Raw genomic sequence first — 17,279 nt, forward strand, 5'->3', positions numbered from 1 at the left:
GACTGCGCTCGTTACTATTATGGGATGCCACACGGGGGTGGGGGGGGGTGTGAGCGTCTCCATAGAAACGTCGGTTGCTAAGGGGGGGTGCGCACGGAGGAATGGGGAAGAGACTGTAGAGGAGGGAGGGAGGGAGGGAGGGGGGGGGGTGAGATGACTATTATGGTCTGTACGTTGCAAGGTAACTATGCAGAGTGGGGGAGGGGTGTGTATGCGTGTGTGTGTGTGGGGGGGATATTATGGGATGCCTGCCCCCTGATCTCTTTGTGTGTGTGCGCGCGCGGGCGCGGGCGCACGCGCGGGGTGTAATGCGAGAGAAAGAGGAGACGGCGTCGTGTGCACACGCTGCCGGATTAACGCGCAACACCAAAAAAAAAAAAAATACCCCACCAAAATAGCTTCGGCGTTTTTTCCCGGCGCCGTGGTGGAAAAGCTCCCGAGTGTCGCCCGGGAGAGAGAGAGAGACAAAACTGTACCCGGAGTTCCTGGTTTGTTTTTTTTTTTTTTTTTTTTTCGTCCTCGGGAAGCTGCGGGGGGATCCAAGTTGTGAGTATTAGTTTTTTTTTTGTTGTTTCTCAATCGATCCGTGCGTGGTACCGATAGTCGCCGTGTCGTCTTTTAGAAGAAGAAGAAGGTAACACATAGCACACACACACGCACACACACACATCCGGCTTCTTGTTCCTCCGTCTCGATCCGAGTCCGGCCGCCGGTCATGCTCAGCTCAGCTCAGCTCGGCTCAGCTAGCATGCATGCTAACGGGACGAGGAAACTAGCAGGCAGAGAGAGAGAGAGAGGGGGGGGGAGCCGAGATGGCATGTCATCCCGACGATGGCTGATAAGCTCAAGCGCGGTCCGGCTTGGTAGCTTTCCATCAGCCGGACCCCCCCCCCTCCTCCTCCTCCTCTCCCCCCCCCACACGAAAAAAAAGTTGGCTGCGTTTTTGTTTTTAAAAGAAACGCGCGCGCACGCACGCGCGCGCACCGCTCGTGTTCGTTTCAACCGGATGGATGTTCGGCGTGTTCTCCGCTTCTAAATATTCACTTCCGTTTTCTTTTGAATATTTTCTCTCTCTTCTCTCTCTTTCTTCTCTCTTCTCTGGCCGAAACCTGGCCGGCCGGCCGGCTGCCCCTCCACCACCCCCCACCCCCCCTGCTCGACACACCACCACCACCACCCGGGACAGGACTCAAGACTGGGTCCAAACTCCGGGCCGAAACGGATCACCCCCCCGTCGACGGACAACTTTGTTTGGTTAGCTAGCTAGCACTTTAGCTAACCGGATTGAAAGTTTTCCGCCGCGCCGTCCCGCTATGTCTGGGAGCGAAGAGGACAGAGATGACTTCGGAGCCCCGGAGGATCGCTTGATGCACGGTAAGACCCCCCCTTTTTTTTTTGGGTTTCGCTAGCCGGAAACGGCTAAAGTTCGCGCCGCCGCTAGCTGGCGCGGCGGTGGGAACGGCTTGTCACTCATCCTTGTCAATCATGTCGCCCACCCCCCCAACCCCGGGTAGCACGCGCTCGTCGGCTAAAAGCGCCGACTAGCTAACGGCTAGCCGCGCCGGCGGCTAACCGTTAGCTAGTCGGCGCTTTTAGCGCTGTAATATAATATAGATATATATATTTAAAAGAAGAAGAAGAAGAAGCGGTAACCCGCCAAGTGTTGTGTTTTCGGGAAGTCACGCCGAGTTTGCCGGCGCGTTCCCGGGGCCTAACGTTAGCCGGCTTACCGGCGTTACGTGTCGATGACAAGATGGAGGCAGCCAGTTAGCTTTAAAGCTGGCGGATGACGTGCCGGCTCTCTCCCCCCACCTCCTCCTCCTCGACGGTGGCGCAAAGTAAAGCGGCTCAATGTTCTCGCCTGTTTCTCACACGTCGCGTAAAACTCCCCACTGTTTCTCAACGTAACACCGTAGCGGCGCTTTAGATCGTTTTGAATGGGTTCCCCCCCCCTCCCTACCTGCCAGGCAGCCGCCATTGATCGGGGCTCGCTGCCGATCGGTAATCGATCCACGCGAAACCTTCGATCGATTTCTGCTCCGGTAGAGTTGCGGGACGATGCCGCGGCAAACGCGATAGATTGGGGGGGGGGGGGCTTTCGGCTGCGTTAGCCCGCCACGGGGCTTGTGAGTAGTTGGGCTTAAAACGTGCAGAACTCCGGCTGGATCCCCCGTGAAATAGGTCGTGGGCTGCAGAACTAAGTGGCTCCAGTGAACCAGACGCTGCCTTCTCTCGCCGGTCAGGCAGCACGGCTGGGGCGAACGAGCAGCCTCGTTTCTGCACGTTCTCCACCCTTTATCACTTCTCCTTACAAGAGCTTTGACAGCAGCTGCAAGGGTGGTGACCCGAGCTTTTGAATAAGTTGTTGTCTGGATATGGCTTTTGAGTTGGAATTGGGTTTGTTGCGCATGGGCAACAGTGCCCACACACTGTGGGGGCCTCTTTAATTGGACCTATAAAAAGCTAATCACGTTAGAGCTGAGCTCTCAGTAGGGGCATCTTCGGGCAGCTTCCCATTCACTATTACCATATTCAATTACATTGATATGCTTTGGAGGGCCATTCCACTTGACTTTGGGGCTACAAGCTTGGACAGACGTAGAGTAGAGATCTTAGGGAGAGTCGCGATAAATGTGCGGTAAATAATACGACCTGTCGTAAGTTGGCCTTTTAAACTGCTAACACAAACTGAACTTGTGACGCGCCTCCAATGGATACCTCAGAACCAGGATAGTTTCCCAAACCAGCAGACTGTGCTATAAACTCTTGTTAATCATGAGGATTACTTGGACTGTTTCCAGGCAGCCCAAGAAATTGTAGTTTTTTTTTTTTTCCCCAGCCCCCAATTGGATTTTCAGAGTGTGACCCTCTGATGATAGTTGCTTGCCTGCCCAGATTGTTTGTAGAGTAAACAGATGTTTAGGTGCTTGCACACTTGCGCTCTGTCTTCGTGGATCCCAGATAACATAATTGTGTCACAATGGCAACACACATGCAAAGTCTATTGAAGGCTGGTATGGACAGTATGGAGGGTCGAAAAGTATCAATTTCATAAAATGAACCTACAATAATCAATTATAATCAATAATACCAACAACATCATTAATAGTAATTGAAATACATTAATCAGTTATAAACAAATATTTTTAAATCACAGCCAGTGTTAACCCCTTTGTTTCCCTCTGTGTCCAACTGATAGGTTTTTACTGACATGCATACTACCATGCACTGGTGCTGGATCAAGCTAGGGAACTCTTCTAGAACTGTATCACATGGGCCACCCACACATAGATTGGACCTTCTGTCTCTCTCACCCTGAAATATGTCACATTTCTGATCGCAGATGACGAAGAGGAGATCTCAGAGAATGAGACTCCCAAGGTGAAGAAGAAGAAAAAGGCCAAGAAGAGCCGAGAGAGCAAGAGCAGCAAGAGGCGGTCACGCAGAGAGGTGAGCACTACAGCCTTGGTATGTGTGTATGTATGGGCATCTGACTGTTTATTCTTTATCCGTGGCTGACTGGGTTTAGCAGGCTTAGTAGACAACTTTATACTTACTGGTCTCTAAAGGCGCTAAAATTCAGCAGCCATTTTTATGCTCTCCCTACTTTTAGACCATTTTCCTCCATGTCTTTGCTATATGCACATCTCACCGAGTCAAGTTCCCTGTATTGTGCAAAATAACTTGGCAAACAATAAAGCATGTGAGTGTGTAGTCATCTAGCTAGTTGTTTGTTTGTTTGTGTGCTTGTTTGTTATAATAATTACATTTTAATATTAGCTAATTTTTTTGTCAGTTCTCTGTCAGAAATTGCTGTTGCCTGTAGCTGTTTTTATTTTTCACTGATGCGGGTGTCAGGACAGCTCAACCATTTTTTTGGGACCATATATGCTGGGGCCTGACTACGGCAGTGTAGGTTTGAATGTATCCCACAGGACCTGTGTTAAATGTCACTCTTGTCTCTCCTACCCCCCCCCCCTGCTTTTTACTGTCATACTTCAGTCTCATCTCACACACACATACATACACACCTAAGTTTTACTTGGAGAATGCATTAGTATCTGCTATTTCCCCTGTTGTGTGTAAAGATTCTAGTTAAGTTCAGGAAGTGATCAAAGAAGTGGTCACACTTAATATATAACTTAAGAATCATCAGAGTTATATGCAGTCAGTCATTGGGGCAGGTGTTAACCTATACAACTTTTTAAGTCAGTACCCCCGTCAATTTTGCAAACGGGAGAGGATTGCTGTAGGTATTGGCAAATGTCTCTTTAAGGAGGGAAAATAAATGGTACACTGACCTGGATCATGCTGTGTTTCTAATATCTATATGTTGGGTTATAATAGTATACAAAGACTCCTTTTCCTGAGAAGGTTTTTCTGTGTGTCTTTTTGTTTAATGGCTCTCTTTGATGACATCATACACCCTCCTTCCTCACCTAGGAGCTAGCCATCAGCTCCCCGGAGCCGATGGATGTGACGGGGGTGGAAGAAGCGGAGGACGTGGGCCCCGCCCAGCGCTCTGACAGTGAGGGCAGTGACTACACCCCAGGGCGCAAGAAGAAGAAGAGAGCCAGCAGCAGCAAAGACAAAAAGAGGAGCAGCACAGGAGGTGACAGGAGTACTGGGGGCTCCTCCTCTGCTTCCAAGAGGAAGGACCCAGAGCCCGAAGAAGAGGAGGAGGACGATGATGACGATAGCTCGGTGAGAAGGAAACCACGGGTGGGATGAGGGGGAACAGAGGAGAGTGTTGTGCAATTTGAAGAGTGAGATATTTTTACTTTTTTTTTTTTAACGAGACAAAAAAAAACTATAAAGGAAGCCTTTCAAGAATTAACTGCCTAAAAATCAAAGCAGTTAAATGAACATACAGCAGCTTTGAATCTTTATTCCAAGAAGACAGGTGCACTGACAGTTCAGTGTCACATGATCCTTTCCTCAGCTTTTCGTTTATGCAATACCAAGCCAAGCCAACATCAATCATAACAAATCTACAAAAGGCTTGTGCGTTTTGGATATGCGTGCAAAATTACCACTTTCCAAAAAAAATCTAAAACATAACCTCACAGGTAGCACAAACAGTGTATCTCCAATTAGCCAAATAGCTGTGTGTAAATTATTAAGAGTATGTAAACAGGCAGATTTTCACACTGTTATTTAGAAAGCCTGAGGTGTTATGGGAGTAAAGGTAATTGTGTGTTTAAGATAATTCGTCTGGGGAGCAGGCATTTGAACCAGTCATCCTTTCAGAGATGGCAGCTCTGATGCCATCAGGCAACACCAATAGAATCAGAATTCTGAGAGAATGGCGGTTTTCTTTGGTTCTTGTCCTTTTCTCCTGTCATCAGATTTGTGTTTTATGTGCTGTTTTTGTTTTGTTTTTTCCTGTGGCCTTAGCTTTAGGTAAAGGAAAGGGAGAAATGTATAGTTACGTGCTTGTTTGGGCACAGCGTGGTTTACTCAGGCACTACAGATGTAAAAACACAGTTTCCATCTTAAAAATGCAGTATGTTGGTTAGTGCGTCTGATTCCTAATTGTATAGTGATGAGTGACTGTTGACTGTAACTGCGCTGTATCCATGTAAGGCTTGAAGAACATAGCTATGATAGGAGAGATGGTTGAACAAGGGGCTGGTTCTTATGGACAGATAACTAGGCAGCCAATAGCAAGCCTTTCAGTTAATGACACTTTCTACCCGCTCCCTTCCTTTTGCATAAGGCATATATGCTGTTACCATGGCAACCCTGCCTAGCACAGAGATGTGGTATATGCTTGACCTGTCTTTTTTTAACACATTTTTGATTGGCTTATGTAGTCCTTTTCAGAAAAAAACGGATGAACTCCAATTCCAAAACACTGTCAGCCCCTTTTGCTAATGAAACGTTAACTCAAGTTCATCTCTCACTGTGTATGAAATATCGAGGGTCCAGTCCATGGTGGGTGATCGTTCCATCCACTAAAGAGTCAAGAGTACTTAATCAGAATATTTTGTCACTTGTCGTCACTGTGCGGCATTTTGTTCAAGGATGTCAATGTTACCAAATGGTTGACATCATGTTTCTGAACCCAATCCCTTAGGTTGGTCTTCCTGTTGTTGGAAGGCATGATAAGATTTTTAAACTGTTCAGCGTGGCAATATTCCACAGATCCATATTAGGTGGTAGAGTCAGTTTCAGGGAATGGTCTATATGTGTGCGTGATCAGTCACCGCTATCTGGTGTGCTTGGTTATATTTGTCTACTATGTGGTTTCTATGCAGCTCTTCAGGAGGATGGAAAAAAATCCACTTAGGTCTGTTGCCTATTTTATGGAACTATAGTCCCTGTGTCATTTCCTATTTTGTAATAGTTGTTATGAAGACTAAACTTCAGATGTGGTGATCTGTGGTCTATTTAAAAGACCTATTCCAGTAAAATCCAGGAACATTTCTCTAACCTCGTCAAGAAGTGGTGGTCTGTAGAAAATAATGGAAACTTTTGAAATTTGGTGCTTTTGAACCTTGCTGCGACTGGCCAGCTCCACAGCCTTAACCTGTTGTACTGACTCATTTAAATTGTTTTGGATTTTACTGCGTCTTTCACCCATGTGTGATCTCGTCCTCCAAACTGAGCTCCACTCAGTGCTCTGTTCAGCCGATTGATCGATTGGGTTAGCATCAACAGGCCCCCAGTGCTCGGAGTTACAGTTCTGAACCTTGGTTTCTACATTCGTATCATCATTTGTGTGATGTTGATCAGACAAATACGTGTTGGAGGTTTTACAGATGTGATATTAATGTTGTTCATTGTGATTCTTGAGATCTATGTGTTGCATACACTGATCAACAAGCGAGCAAAGACAGGACGTAAACTTATTATCTCCACCAGGCGGTAGCCTGGAGGGAATTATGCATTTAGCTGCACGCATGTGTTTGTGTATATGTTCAGGGAGGGAGGGGGAACTGGGGGGAACAGGTTTAACCTCAACCAAGGAAATTCAACTAGCCATTGTTGTCGGCAAACGTATTTCTTTTGGGCTGGACTGGACAGCCTTACAAATGCGAATGTCCCTGACTGACTGACTCAGTGATCATTGTTAGAGTGACTGAGTGATCAGTTTGACACGACTGGGCTGCTGGATCAGGTGACCAACAGCAGTTCCAGCTTGCGGCAGCCAACAACGTCAATGAAGTTACATGATTGGTGGGTCGACAATGTCGCTGGTAAAGAAGAAAGTGGGAGTTTCCCTGTTGGTAGCGAGTCAGCGCAGTGGTTCGCACGCTAACTTCTTGGGACCCCTCGAAAATGAGATAGTACATCTCAAGGGGTTTATCCTAATAAACATTTTTGAACCAACATATTGTTGCTCATGGATGCTACTGAAATGCCTCATTTGAACAAAAAAAAAAAGTCCAAAAGTCCACAGAGTGAAAATGATTAACTCTTCAAAGAGTTGGTGGTAACTGAAGCCAATTTATAAGGGGTGTCACACCCAGACTTTCCACTGATCGTGGCAGCAGTGATTGTAGCCAGGTAATTATTTCATATAAATTGGAGCTATTTAACTGTAAAAAATAAACAAGGTTTGAAAACTGCTGTCCCATACAGCTGCTGTTCATGGAACGGATGTCAAAACAGCCGCTTTCTAAATGTAGCCACGGTCTTGTTTTGGGTAGCCTTCTTCAGCTCATCGGTCTCCTCCTGTCTCTCCCCTTGTGCCTCATCAGCATCATCTGCTGTAAAGTTCCTGGGTACAGCAGTTGATGTGCTTTGTAGAAAATATGACTTGATGGTACGTTTCATGGCTGCGCACTGCTATCGTCCATGTTAGTTTCAATGTTTGCTATCAGCAGCCTACCTGCAATAATTAATACACAAATGCACATGAGTAAACATTGCTGTAATGACTCAGATGGGGAGGGCTATAGCCTGCAAGAGTTAGCCATAGTTGCTTCCATACCATTTCTACAATTACTGGATTTACTGTAGACGTTTGTAAGGCACAATCAGACCAGACCAGTTAAAAAGATAGCCAAAAAAACCCAACTTTTTTTTCCTAGGTGTTCATTAGTTGTGTAGTTGCACCGGTGATACCTTTGGGAAAAAATCTCATGCACCTTGGGGAAAAAAATGATCGCAGTCTGGAGCCCTGCATTCACTGCTGATCTCAGCACAGGAGAGCTGCACGACCGCTGGGTGAACCAAAAATAATAACCTGTCTTTACTTTCATAATATGATAAAGCTGGGTAAAGCGTTTATGCTCACGCATGTGCGACTCACATCTGGGTTTGACTCCGATCGGGTAGCGACATGATCAAAAGTTATTAAGTTTGATAATAATAATTTAAAAAAAGCGAACGTTATAAATGAACAACTTCCTCTAGGTTGCAGTCAAAATGGGAAGTATTGTGCATATTCTTGACGCTGCCCAATCTGAGTCAACCGTAGATGTGAGTCGCGGATGTGCAATCATAAACGATTTACTCAGCTTTAGTTTATTATGAAAATAAAGACAGGGTTGGGTTAGACCAATATGGCCGCACAGCAAGCCTTTTCTTTTTGGAAAGTTTTTAAGCCCACTGAGGCAAATTTGTTATTTGTGATAATGGGCTATACAAATAAAATTGACTCAAATTGAGTTGAAAGTGCATGTTCGATTTGGTCACGTTTATGTGAGGGTCCACTTAGGAGCCTGCACATCCACGGACTGACAGGCAAAACGTTTTCATTAGGTAGATTTTTTTAGCTCGAGCGCCACGTTAAAAACTATTGTTCCATAGTTCCCGTTCAGTTGACTTGGGCAAAGGACTTATAAACGCAGGAAAAACAGTTTTTCAACCACACTCGTGGTTGTGGTGATCCAAAACCTTTTTTATACCGCGATTGGGTGCTAAGTCCTCAGCTGGTTTTTCACCTAAGTCCAAGCACCAGAGAAAGGGCGATACGCAGGCAGTGCCTCCGTATTTTCCTGTCTCCCGGTAGGTGAAAAAGGGGTAGTTTGTCACCAAGTCCGAGCACTGGAGAAGGGGAGATACCCTGGCGGGGATCTGCACTCTATTGAGTGCACTCTTTTAGTTCACATCGTAGACGGAATGCAGAAGCTTGTCCTTCACAATTTAACAACCCGTTTGAATTTTTCGGACTTCTTCATTGTTGCCTGGTAACAGTGTTGATAACCCAGTCAGCCAAAGCCAACATTTTTACCTGCATTTGTTTGTTTGTTTGTTTATTTGGGCTTTGGTGAATGTGGGGTGGTGGTGTACATTGCGGGGTTGTATTGGAATTTTTTCAAATTCTGATTTGTCATATTTTTTTTCCCCCTCCTCTTGGTATTAATCACTGTTGTTTTTTCTTGTGCAGGAGCCTAAGACGTCGTCACAGCTGCTGGATGACTGGGGTATGGAAGACATTGACCACATCTTCACTGAGGAAGACTATCGTTCACTGACCAACTACAAGGCCTTCAGCCAATTTGTCAGGTACACACACAAACACACACACACACACAAAAACGGCTAATGTGCCAGAAAACAAACTGCAACGTCTCTAGAATGCCAGGTAGAAACCTTTGAGCATATGCTTATACACACAAGCAGGGTATGGCTAATATTTCTGGCAGCTGCTTGCTAACAGAAAATTAGCCTTCAAATCTGCGTCAGGTAGCTGACAAACACACACATACCCTTCACTTGTACAAGAGCAACAACAAACTAACATGACAGGTACTTGTCCTCCAAGTACTTAATTAAAAACTGTTAAGTTGTTGATGCAGTTACCTGGTTGCGTCCACTCCATATTCGGAGACAACCAGTCATCATATCAGGTTACCTTGCTCTGAATAACTTATAGAACACAAGTTATACAGTGTTTTCCAAACACAAGTCAAATAAAAACTTTTTTTTTTCAAAAACTTCTCTAAATTTGCACCAATTCATTTTGTCTCCATTCACCTTTAATCTAAAGTCGCTCTTTCTCCTCTGTCTGTCCCTCCCAGGCCTCTCATAGCAGCCAAGAACCCCAAGATTGCTGTGTCTAAGATGATGATGGTGCTTGGGGCAAAGTGGCGTGAGTTTAGCACCAACAACCCACTGAGGGGCGCAGCAGCCGCCAATGCTGCCCTGGCCACTGCCAATGTGCCAGCTGCTGTCGACAATATGGTGTCAGAGGTCACGCCGGCCGCTCCTCCACCCCCCACCCCCGCAGAGCCAGCAGCACCTCCTGCACCACCCCTCCGCAAGGCCAAAACCAAGGAGGGCAAGGGTAAGGAGGGGAAAGGGGCAACAAGGGTGACTTTGTGGTGGAGATGGAGATGATGGACATGGCTGTAATTTATATTCTGTTGGGTCATGACATTGTCATTATTTATTTATTTTTGTCTTGTCTATCCATCTGCCTACCTTCCCATCTGCCGCTCTCCTTTGTAGATATTGATCTATCAATCTGTTTATCTCTATCTCTGTCTGTCTTGGCAGTCCACAATTTGTCGGTATCTTTTCATGTTTGTCTTAGAGGCTGTTTGGCTGTACTGATATCCATTTAGCCCCTGTATGTACATTACCAATTTCTCTGTCTCTTTGGTGTGCGCGCAGGTCCCAACGCCCGGAAGAAGTCGAAGCCTGCACCCAAACCTCAGGAAAAGAAAAATAACTCAAAGACAAAGAAAGTGGCTCCTCTTAAAATCAAACTGGGAGGATTCAACAGCAAAAGGAAACGTTCCTCAGTAAGTTTGCATCCTCTGTCTTTGTCTCTCTCTCTCTCTCTCTCTCTCTCTCTCTCTTGCACTGTGTCCACATCTGTGCTGACAGGGATCTTTGCTTCTACCATGTGTAATTTATTCATATGCAAGATAGCGTTATTCCTTATATGTTTGGACATTCTCTCTGTATAACTCTCACCTCTTCTGTTTCGGTATGTGTAGAGTGAGGAGGATGAGCCAGACGTGGACAGTGATTTCGATGATGGCAGTATGAACAGTGTCTCTGTGTCAGATGGTTCCAACAGCCGCAGCAGTCGTGCCAAGAAGAAGCCCTCTAAGAGCAAACCCAAGAAGAAGAAAGGTTCTTTAGCATGCTCTGTGTTTGTCTTTCTATGTGTGTGTGATAAATCTTAACATTGACTTGGTGGTGGTGATATTCTTAGTGTATCTTTGTTGGGTTGTTAAACTGGCTCAGAGTACCACCAGCCCTACAGTTTTAGCGTGGCAGACCATGTTGGAATGAAACTTCTAACCGTGTCGGTGGTAGTGCACCCCTCCACCTGTTACCCAGGCAATAAAGAATGACTTCTGTGCATAGTAATGGCTGGAGACTAGAGGTGCAGTGATAGCCAATTGAACATGTAACAGTGTGAGGGCATGTGCATGCGCATTGGCTGTTAGTCATTGTGTGTGAGTCGGGAGACAACAGTATATTTAGATGGACGATGTCTGGGTCATACATGTTCCCTGCAGATGCATAAAATTGTTTTAATTTCTCCTGCCTTTAATTTCTCTCTCTCTCCCATGCTGTTTCTCTTTTCCTGTAGTAGAGGTGGAAGATGGAGACGGTTACGAGACAGACCACCAGGACTACTGTGAGGTCTGCCAGCAGGGTGGCGAAATCATTTTATGTGACACCTGCCCCAGGGCCTACCACATGGTCTGCCTGGACCCCGACATGGAGAAGGCCCCCGAGGGCACCTGGAGCTGCCCCCACTGTGTAAGGGAAGAATTAAGTTTGGGTCAAGCTGTGACATTCTCGTGATGGCACATGGTATTAGGAACGACAGTGTTATTTTGTTAATACAAAATAATGATGCAAGTTATTGGTCCAGGACTATCATTTTGGCACTGGGGTTAAATGAATTGTCGCTGTCCACCTGAATAATAATTGTATGCAGATATCAAATTTAGACAAAACTTTGTCAATTTTCGCTTAGTGATGGTGTTTAATCACTTTAAAGTAGCCTGTGGAAATGTCACTTGTTTTTTTAATCATTTCAACTTTGCCCTTATTTTTTACATTGGAGACATGGCTATTGTTGGCTGGTTATAACCCTGGTGATATAGGCGTTTAACTATATTTTACTGTAAAGCAGTGCAGGTTCCTTGAGGTAAGAACCTCAGGTTTTTCTTTTTCCTGTATCCTTTCCATTAAATTGTTATCACTAATGTCTGTCTGTCATGTTTTCTCTGTCTACCCCTTCCAGGAGAAGGAGGGCATTCAGTGGGAGGCCAGAGAGGAGGGCTCAGATGGGGAGGATGAAGCTGGGGAGACGGGTGAGCCGGAGGAGGATGACCACCACATGGAGTTCTGCAGAGTGTGCAAGGATGGAGGGGAGCTGCTGTGCTGCGACTCTTGCCCCTCATCCTACCACATCCACTGTCTCAACCCCCCGTTACCAGAGATCCCCAACGGAGAGTGGATCTGCCCCCGCTGCACGGTGAGTCTGGCATGTCACTGTCATCACAGGAATCAAGGTTCAAATGAGGTCTGGGGGAGACGGTTCTCCCCTCAATACCTGAAGATACCTTCTGCTGATTTCTGCAAATTGTTTCTTATCTTAGTAAAAGGAGGAAAAAATCAACCAGTGCTAAAATTACATGGAAGATTATTCTCTGTATGTACTATACCTGAGATTTGACAATTCGCTGTCAAAAGTTACGTTCATGAAGTTATCTACCCCCCCTCTCACATGCGTACACAGTGTCCGCCCATGAAGGGTAAGGTCCAGAAGATACTAACGTGGCGCTGGGGAGACCCCCCACCCCCCACACCAGTGCCCCGCCCACCAGACCTTCCGGCCGACGCCCCCACTCCTGCCCCATTGGCAGGGAGACCGGAGAGGGAGTTCTTTGCCAAGTGGTCCAACATGTCATACTGGCACTGCTCCTGGGTTACAGAATTACAGGTATGTTACCAGCCACCTTCTGGCTTCAGTCAGTGTGTCCATCAAACCCTCCTGCAGATTATAATAATAAAATGAACACTTTCCAGAAAAAAATTAAGCTTGTAAGACTTGATCATTTAGAGAAATGGAAAAGATTTAACATTACAAATGTTATATTGGCATTCTAGCTATATTAGGACAGTCGATGTTGTAAGAGTGTTTCAGTATGAAAAACTAAATGATACAGCTAGAAAACAAGCACTTGACCTTTTGCTCATGAAGATATTTTTTTCTTCAGTATTGTATCTAACCTTCCTCTCTGTCCATCAACCTTTCTCTATCCTTTTCTTTCTCTCTCCCACTTGCTTCCATCCCTTGTCATCTAACCTGCCAACGGCTAGTTGGAGCTCCACTGTCAGGTGATGTTCAGGAACTACCAAAGGAAGAATGACATGGATGAGCCACCACCCATTGACTTCGGTGGTGAGGGAGAAGAGGACAAGAGCTCCAAAAGGAAGAACAAGGATCCTCTGTATGCCCAGATGGAGGAGAAGTACTACCGCTTCGGCATTAAGATGGAGTGGCTCATGATCCACCGCATCCTCAACCACAGGTACCCCCTTCATTCCCAGTTGGCTTATAAGCTATTTTTTCACATTGGGACCTGGTTTAGATTTCTTAGTGTCTGTCTCTTCCAGTGTGGACAGGAAAAATAATGTCCACTACCTGATCAAGTGGAGAGAGCTGCCATATGACCAAGCAACCTGGGAGTCTGAGGACATGGAGATACCAGAGTTTGACACCTATAAACTGCAGTACTGGAATCACAGGTAAGATATATAGATATATAAATACTTGGAACACCTACAAGCTCCAGTTGTGTAACCATGAGTGAAATTTGTAGACATATATATACATACATAGACTCCTATGAGCTCTAGTGTTTTAACTGCAGGGAGGATTTAATACAAGTCTGCAGACAAATACACATGTAGGCATGATAACCTCAGGCTTTACCACTAGAACCCTCAACAAAAGAGGAAACACATAAGCATATCAAGAGGATGTTTGTTTTTGTGTTTTTCAAACAGTAATGTTACAGTACATTAACCTCCTACAGTGATGGAATCGTAGTTATGACAGAGAGAGAGAAATGATACCTATATACAACTATCGCACACTGCCTTGCTAAAGGTCTGTGCCTTTGTGTGTGTTCCAGAGAGCTCATGATGGGAGATGAAGGGAAGCCAGGGAAGAAGATAAAGGTCAAGGGGAAGGTGAAGAGACTGGACCGGCCTCCAGAGAACCCAGTAATCGATGTAAGTGGAGGGTTTTACTGACCTAGCCTCAGGGTCTCCCACTGGGCCTGGAAACTCGTCTCTATGCCCCCAAAATATCCCCGACAGTTCCTAACATTTTGATTCTCATTACTTTGGGGATGGATACCTGAATATTCTATTTACACATTTGTTTGAATTGTTTTGTTTTGGTTTTTAAAGGCTATCTTCTTCTCTTCTTTTTTTTGTCTTGCCCTGGCTCTCTAAATGTTGCACTATTGAGATCCTCTGAAGTGTTTACTTGGTGGATCTGAAGTGCAGCTTATGAGTTAAAAGCACTTGATTGTATAGGTAGTAGTTGGATAGTAACTACATAGCAATGGCTGCATTTGAAGCCATTGTAAAACTCCTCATACGTACACCTGTGATTACATAACTGTTCATCTAAAAAATGTATTTGCATTCATCATACTAACTATAAATCACCATTTTAGACTGTCGCTTGTAATATATTGCTTGATGGAATTAAAATATTAAATTATTGATTCTTAAAAAAACAAAAACAAAATGTGAATTTGAATTCGCTTTTCTCTCACTACCTCAGACTTAATTTCTCTCTTCCCACCTCTCTGTCTGTAGCCCACTATCAAGTTTGACCGGCAGCCTGAGTACCTGGATAGCACAGGAGGAACCCTCCACCCTTACCAGCTGGAGGGGCTGAACTGGCTGAGGTTCTCCTGGGCTCAGGGCACCGACACCATCCTGGCCGACGAGATGGGTCTGGGAAAGACGGTTCAGACCGCAGTGTTTCTCTACTCACTCTACAAAGAGGTACACACCCTTTCTGTGCGTGCGTGCGTGCGTGTTTGTGTGTATTACTCTATATATATATATATACACAAGTACACACTCGTTGTACTGTAAGATGGTTTTGTTAAGTTTCTATAAAACCATGTTGGAGTCAGATGTTTGTTGACTGTGCCAAGTTGAAGGGAGATTTTGACCTGAATGTGTGTCTTCTGAAGTAATTTTAATGTATATTTTTTTAGTATCAGTTTGTTTCTTTCGCTTTGTTTTTTTTAATTTATTTCTTTTAATGTTTTTTAAAACAAACTTGTACAGCAAGATATTAGACATCTCCCTTTCCCAAGTGATGGTATAGCTTCTTAAACAGGCAGCCGACATGTTATTGGCTAGCAGCCATCCAGCCATTTTGTATAAGTCAGGTGAAATCTGACGACATTAAGCTGAATCTCAAAAGGGTAAACACTTACTAATGTTGGTCCAGTGTAAAGCGTCTGCCACCTAGAGGCAGGAGGCTACAATACACTTCTTGGAGGAATATAATTTTGTAGGCTGCCAGTTCGGCACCTGAATTTCAGCTGCGTTTCATGATGCATTTTTATGGCTTGCTTAGTTCTGTTTTTTCTTTTCTTTAAAATTAACCATAACCCTTCTTTGTTGTTGTTGTATTTTTTTGTTTTGTTTTTTTAGGCCATTTCCCCCCATTTTACAGTGTCTAGAAATGGTTTATTTCAAAACAGAAGATGCACGGTGTATATCGCCGAACACAATATAGTCAATGTGAACAGATATTAACATGATGTTGGTCATTAAGCGTCTCAAATTCTGTTTCACTTTTGTTTACATTTGTGTTCATTGGTCTAAATTGGTTTTTAATTGCTCCAAGGGTCATTGAGGTCTTTGGAGAAGAGAGAAACTTACAGTATTATAGTATTTCCTCAAGTGTAGTGAATGTATGCTAGTTTATCTTGATAACATTGGTACAGCATTTGCCAGTGCTGTTGGACTTTGTTGACAGACAACAGATTCTCAATGCAAGCCAAGTTAAAACCCCACTGTAAACTCAGCATATCATTGAACTCCACCAGTGATGTGCACAATTTAAGTGTAGGCATGGTGATCATTTAGCCAATCTCTCTCCTTTCTCCCCATCCCCTTCCCTTCAGGGTCATTCCAAGGGGCCCTTCCTGGTTAGTGCCCCACTCTCTACCATCATCAACTGGGAGAGAGAGTTTGAGATGTGGGCCCCTGACATGTATGTGGTGACCTACGTGGGAGACAAGGACAGTAGGGCCGTCATCAGGGAGAACGAGTTCTCCTTTGAAGACAACGCCATCCGCGGGGGAAAGAAAGCCTCAAGGATGAAGGTAAAGAGAAGAAGTTGTTGGGGAAGAGTGGTGTCTAGAAAGGGGAAAAGGATTTTGGTGGCTATGCAGGATGGGAATAAAATGCATGGTCTTTGTACTTTTCACTCTACAGAAAGAGCCCTATCATTCTCTCTCTCTCTTGCTCGCTCTCTCTCTCTCTCTCGCTCTTTTTCTATATATACTATGTGTGTGTGTGTGTGTGTGTGTGTATGTATGTATGTATGTAATCTCCCTGTCACCCTTTTTTGGGTGGTGTGTGTCTTCCTCAAGCTCGGGCCCTCTATCAGAGGCCTGGGAGTTTGAGGGTTCTGTGCAGTATCTTAGCTGTTTCTAGGACCGCACTCTTCTGGACAGAAACCTCAGATGTTGTTCCTGGAATCTGCTGGAGCCACTTTCCCAATTCAGGGATCACAGCCCCTAGTGCTCCTATTACCACCGGGACTACTGTGGATTTCACCTTCTACATCTGATCTAGTTCTTCCTTCAGCCCTTGGTATTTCTCCAGCTTCTCATGCTCTTTTTACCTGATGTTGCCATCACTCAGGATCGCTACATCGATCACTACTGCTGTCTTCTGCAACTTGGAAGTCCCACAGGATCTTAGCTCTGCCATTCTCAACCACCTTTGGCAGTCTCTCCCATTTGGACTTGGGGACTTAGTCTGTATTCAGTACAGATGTTCCTGTACATTGTCCTAGCCACTTGGTTATGCCCTTCAGTGTACACTTTCCCAGCTGGTGTTTTACACCCTGTTACTAAGTGCTGGACTGTCTCAGGAGCATCTTTGCACAGCCTGCATCTTGTGTCTTCTTTGGTGTGGTAGACCCCTGCCTCAACTGATCTGATGGAATCCTACGATGTGTGTGTGTGTGTGTGTGTGTGTGTGTGTGTGTGTGTGTGTGTGTGTGTGTATACATACATATATATATAATTATAATATTGGAGATCTCACTCCCTCGTAAATATTAATAGATGCTCATATAT

The 17,279-nt window shown here is 45.0% G+C and overlaps 1 protein-coding gene across 4 annotated transcripts in view; it reads left to right on the plus strand.

Moving 5' to 3' along the window:
* The first annotated feature begins 295 nt into the window (after positions 1-295).
* chd4a (chromodomain helicase DNA binding protein 4a) overlaps positions 296-17,279 on the plus strand; it is a 39,176-nt gene continuing 22,192 nt past the window's right edge. For 2 of the 4 annotated variants that reach the window (XM_056298941.1, XM_056298943.1), the window contains exons 1-16: positions 296-546; positions 1,187-1,374; positions 3,344-3,450; positions 4,444-4,704; positions 9,341-9,459; positions 9,975-10,240; positions 10,570-10,700; positions 10,899-11,037; positions 11,504-11,676; positions 12,167-12,400; positions 12,665-12,868; positions 13,249-13,460; positions 13,546-13,677; positions 14,067-14,166; positions 14,764-14,955; positions 16,095-16,295. In XM_056298941.1, coding sequence (XP_056154916.1) covers positions 1,314-1,374; positions 3,344-3,450; positions 4,444-4,704; positions 9,341-9,459; positions 9,975-10,240; positions 10,570-10,700; positions 10,899-11,037; positions 11,504-11,676; positions 12,167-12,400; positions 12,665-12,868; positions 13,249-13,460; positions 13,546-13,677; positions 14,067-14,166; positions 14,764-14,955; positions 16,095-16,295 — 2,532 coding nt within the window. In that variant the 5' untranslated portion in view covers positions 296-546; positions 1,187-1,313. The remainder of the gene's footprint in view (positions 547-1,186; positions 1,375-3,343; positions 3,451-4,443; positions 4,705-9,340; positions 9,460-9,974; positions 10,241-10,569; positions 10,701-10,898; positions 11,038-11,503; positions 11,677-12,166; positions 12,401-12,664; positions 12,869-13,248; positions 13,461-13,545; positions 13,678-14,066; positions 14,167-14,763; positions 14,956-16,094; positions 16,296-17,279) is intronic. The other 2 variants (XM_056298944.1, XM_056298942.1) reach the window with 2 other exon arrangements.

The sequence above is a fragment of the Lampris incognitus genome, chromosome 18 (genome assembly GCF_029633865.1).
Source record: "Lampris incognitus isolate fLamInc1 chromosome 18, fLamInc1.hap2, whole genome shotgun sequence".
Lineage (NCBI taxonomy): Eukaryota > Metazoa > Chordata > Actinopteri > Lampriformes > Lampridae > Lampris > Lampris incognitus.